General features: G+C 39.8%; 1 protein-coding gene across 1 annotated transcript in view; it reads left to right on the forward strand.

Moving 5' to 3' along the window:
- LOC125036704 (chitotriosidase-1-like) overlaps positions 1–3,417 on the forward strand; it is a 6,951-nt gene extending 3,534 nt beyond the window's left edge. Inside the window, 6 exon segments of the mRNA XM_047629525.1 lie at positions 731–854; positions 1,160–1,345; positions 1,580–1,702; positions 1,823–2,020; positions 2,440–2,553; positions 2,829–3,417. Coding sequence (XP_047485481.1) covers positions 731–854; positions 1,160–1,345; positions 1,580–1,702; positions 1,823–2,020; positions 2,440–2,553; positions 2,829–3,272 — 1,189 coding nt within the window. The 3' untranslated portion in view covers positions 3,273–3,417.
- Positions 3,418–5,000: the final 1,583 nt, after the last annotated feature.

Raw genomic sequence — 5,000 nt, forward strand, 5'->3', positions numbered from 1 at the left:
AAAGATAATCCTTATTGCGACGCCTAGTATAAAATAAAACAACAATAAGAACAAAAGTGAAATGACACGCAAGCTTCCAAGCAAAGCATAACCCCTTTTCTTCTTATCTCGCGAAACAAAGACTGACCTTAAATGACTCACCCTTTGTCATCGTTATCTGGGCGGGATGTGCTTCAGACCAGTGGAAAATCTAGACTTTTGTTCATCTTCCGAGCGAATGAGTCAGACTTGCGGCCGGATCTCGTCTCGCGTCTTTTGTCTTCGGGAGCCGGTTTCGGGTTAGGCTTCTTCCGTTGGCCTTTTTTCGTATTTTTTGTTGATGCTATTATTAGTAGTAATGCTGTTAGCATATTTATATATATGTATATATGTATATATGTATAAATATATAAGTATGTATGTATATGTATATATATATGCATATATATGCATAATATATAAATATATATATGAATGTATGTATGTATATATATATATTCATATATATGCATACATGCATATATACACATATATATGTATGTGTGCGTGTGCGTGTGCGTGTGCATATAAAGTTATACACACACGTATATCTATGTATATACATATACATACATATATATATGTATGTATGTTCATATTTCTAATTATATAAGTAAGTATGTGTGTATGTGTGCATGGGTTGTTTATATGAGCACATATTCTCCTCGACGAACACCGTCTTACTTTCCTCGTCTCTCGTTCTCTTCTGCAGGAACTTAGATTTAGTCCACCTGATGGCGTACGACTTCCACGGCACCTGGGAGCAATTCGCCCATCACCATTCCCCCCTCTACGCCTACGCCGGCGACAAAGGAAACAACCTTAAATTGAATGTGGTGGGTGACGGGTGTCCCGTTCATAAAAAAATGGTTGATTTTTTTTTTGGTATATCTGACGTCGAATGTGAATTGCTGCAAATGATTTCTTGAATTTCCATCTCACATACGGTGGTATGCGTATACTACTAAATTCCATCAATTATTTCGACACTTATGACACTTATGGGATACGGAATTCTTGTCCAATATTTTGGTGGTATTCATATATTGCTGAATTCCATCTATTACTCCGACACTAAAGGCAGTGCAATTGATATGGGGTACGGAATTTTTGTCCAATATTTTTTGTCCTGTTCTTCAAGGATTACGCTGTGCAGTACTGGCTTAAGCTCGGTGTGCCGCAGAAGAAGCTGGTGGTCGGGATAGGTCTGTACGGACGCTGCTTCACTCTCGCCAGGGCTGACCAGCACGAGGTGTACGCCCCGTCCTACCAGCCTGGATTACCTGGGCCGTACACGAGGTCGCCTGGCATGCAAGGATTCAACGAAGTACGTTTGGAAGTTTGTATTCCTGTAGTCTTACGTATTGTTACTGTTTTGTGCTGTAAATGGATGAGGGAAAAGTGTGGTGCGCATGAGCCAGGAACGTAAAGATCTAAGAATTAGAATAATAGTGATATATGACAACAATGGTGTGATGTACATCTAAATTATTAATAATTTTGGCTTTGTGGACCATGTACCGTAAGTAAATACTATATAAAACTTATGCCTTTCAACCAGATATGCGAATCTGAAGGGCGTGAGACGTGGACAGTGGTCAGAGACGCCCACATGGTTTCCCCGTACACCTACAGGGAGCGCCAATGGTGTGGCTATGACGATGTCCAGTCTGTTGAGACGAAGGTAGAGTTTCATTACCAGAAGTACACAATTTGGCATGGAATGGATCATAGTAGATATTCTGTTTGTATTATATATATTACCATCTTTACTAATTTATCAAAAATTCACATTTCTAAACAGGCGTCGTATATTGTGTCACTTGGTCTCGCTGGAGCAATGGTATGGTCAATCGAGACAGATGACTTCCATGGGAATTGTCACGCCGGACCTTTCCCACTCATCACTACCATCAGAACTGTGTTAAGAGACGGCAAACCTATCCCGACGCCCACTCCCCCGCCCACACCTACACCCACCCCGGAGCCAGAAACCACTACTGTAAGTGCTGGATCATGCATTCCTCTGAGAATTATACCTTGGCCATATGCTTAGTTGTCGACCTGCTCAAAATAAATATTCTGTTTGAAAATTCACTTATACTTTCCACAAATATGAAATACAGATATTAGTTGTGTATATCTGCCTGGGCATCTGTAACTTCCTCTCACTTTTCTCTCCACTAGAGAAACTACGCTTCCTCTCAGAGGCTTTAGGTTACGGCCGCGCGCCTTCGTGCTCTCTTAATTCACAGTCAGCCCCCCCCCCCCCCCCCCTCCATCTCTTTGAAGCACCCGGCATCAGTCTCTGTTTATGTGGATGCTGCTTGCAGAAGCCGAGATTATCCAAGTATTTAGGTCTTGGCGAGTGTGACAAATAATGACAATATTTACCCGCGTACTGGTTTTATCTATTCGTAGGACACCACCACTACAACAACACCTTCTCCTCCGCCACCCCCAAGCACCGTCTGCCACAGGGAAGGCTTCAATACAGACCCAAAGGACTGCACTGCCTTCTATAGCTGTCACCAGGTGAGCTTATATCAGCGTATTGCTGTATCTGATACCATGTTTCATAAGAAAAAGAGAGGTTTGTGCATGTCGTTTAGCGGTTTTAATTCAAGAGGAAACTTGAGTTTTTTGAGTACCATAGTACTTCTACGAGCATTAAAATACAAATTGATATCAGGATTATACCGAAAAGTAAACATTAATACCAAGCATTACTTTTGTGCACTAAATTTCCTTTAACTACTATTTATATAACATTTGTACTTGTCTATAACCAGATAATTGTCAATCCACAGGTGGGCGACCACTGGCAAGTGTATCACTTTCAGTGTGCGCCTGGAACTGTCTTCGTCGAGGACCTGCAGACCTGCGACTTCGCTCAGGACCACCAAGACCTGTGCGTCAACAACAGTAACAGTTATCACCATCAAAATCCAAACTCAATCGACTATGACTACGAATTCGATCAAACCCGACTCAACAAATTACCCAAAACGAAGAAAACCGATTTCCTCGAAAAGATGAAACGATTTGAAGGAAAACTAAAGGAGATTTCCGAGGCTGCCTTTCCGGACACGGTAACTGTTCAGGCATCAGTCGAGACGGAGACTGTTGAATCGCCGGCGAAACACGACACGGGCAAGAGGAGTCAGTACCGGCGAACAAAGAAACAGAGGATGATGAAGAAAAAATCAAAGAAAGCAGGCCGGAGGGGATCTTATAGGATGGAAGATAACTGAAGGAAGTTGCACTTGTTTTCAAGAAAATATTTGTTATTCGAGATTCTTAATGTCCTTTGTTGTAAATTATACAATAACAGATAAATAGATTGTATTATGAAATTATATTCTGTAATTGAATGTAATTATATTTTTAAAAATCCTGCTTGTAGAAATTAATGACATAAAATAGTACCTGTCCCTAAAAGAAAAGAAGAAAATCTATGATTCAGCACATTACTTGCCAACGCTAAGGATATAAAAACATCTAATACATATGCGAGTATTCACTGCAATATCAGTGGCTGGCGAGCCCCTGTAGGTAGGCCTTATCAATTTCTAGGGCAGGCGCGAGTCCGAAGGGAAAAGCATGACTAATTATCAACGAAAGCGCGAGTTTAATACTGAAGATCAAGGGAAAATTACAAAATTATGTCTTCACTAACATTAGGCTCCTATTGTTTACGTAAGCAAATGTATTGAACTCCTACTTACCTTTTGAAACTCGTGGGTGTGGGGAGTGGGATAAGTCGTCATGGAGTTACATTCTTCTCATTAATCAAATTCTCTCACTCTCTAACCTCACCTTTTCTAACCTCACCTTTTCTCAGCTGAGGCTGCTAAGGTGTGCTTTATTTCAGTCGGTCCATTTACCAAAAATAGTAAGCAGACATAGCTTTACGGGACGCTTTTAAATATGATGAATTTTTAATTGTAGATGCAGGGGGAAGGACGGACCAAATCCTAGATCGTCTTTGCTAAATAGGACATGGTACTAAATAAGGGTAACTACTCCCCTATCTAATAGTTGGGGGAGTGGCAGTGTGTTTTGTAAATCACCAACGTAGCGCCAGTTTACCTTCTCAGAAATAGTGTTTGAGCATTCGCAGTAATTGTCATTTAACAGAAAATCCAGAAAAGAGTATTGAGACACTCGTAGTACTGATAACTATGAAAGAAAAATATAATGAACACGAAAAAAAATATTGTAAAAACTCACATTCAAATTTGATTAATTTCAGTTTATATTGATTTTTGTTTCTCTCTCTAGATTCACCCTTGGCAGTACACTTTGAGAAGCACTGGTATGGAGCATAATATTCACACACACACACACACACACACACACACACACACACACACACACACACACACACACACACACACACACACACACACACACACACACATGTGTATATATATATATATATATATATACACACATGTGTGTGTGTAATATATGTATATATATATATATATATATATATATATTAAAACAAGCTATAAACCCAATAATTAATGTTGCATGGACGGGCGACTGATTCATGACGAAGACTAATAGTGTGCATGAAGTGTGGGATTCGTGGTCATTTATTTGCTAGTATTCACCAGTATCATTACTTATGCTTTTCTATATTATTTTTACTTATGATAGTAAACTAGAAGGAATTGCAGGGGGACAAAAAAGTAAAATAAGTTTTTTGCATTTATTACTTTCTTGTGTTTCACTATAATGCTTCACTTATAAAATAAGTTTCTTACATTTACTTATATACGCGAGTGATCCATCTTTTTGGGTCACGGATGAAATACAGAAAAATCAAATAAAATGCCCAATGGCGGTCCAACCAGCCCCCAACGTCCTCATGGCTGAACCTCCTCATCGCGACCCACTCGCACGCAGGCGCTGGGTTATGGCAAAGCCGCCATGGCATATACACATACATACATATATATGAATATATATAT

The sequence above is a fragment of the Penaeus chinensis genome, chromosome 21 (genome assembly GCF_019202785.1).
Source record: "Penaeus chinensis breed Huanghai No. 1 chromosome 21, ASM1920278v2, whole genome shotgun sequence".
NCBI classification, from domain to species: Eukaryota; Metazoa; Arthropoda; class Malacostraca; order Decapoda; family Penaeidae; genus Penaeus; species Penaeus chinensis.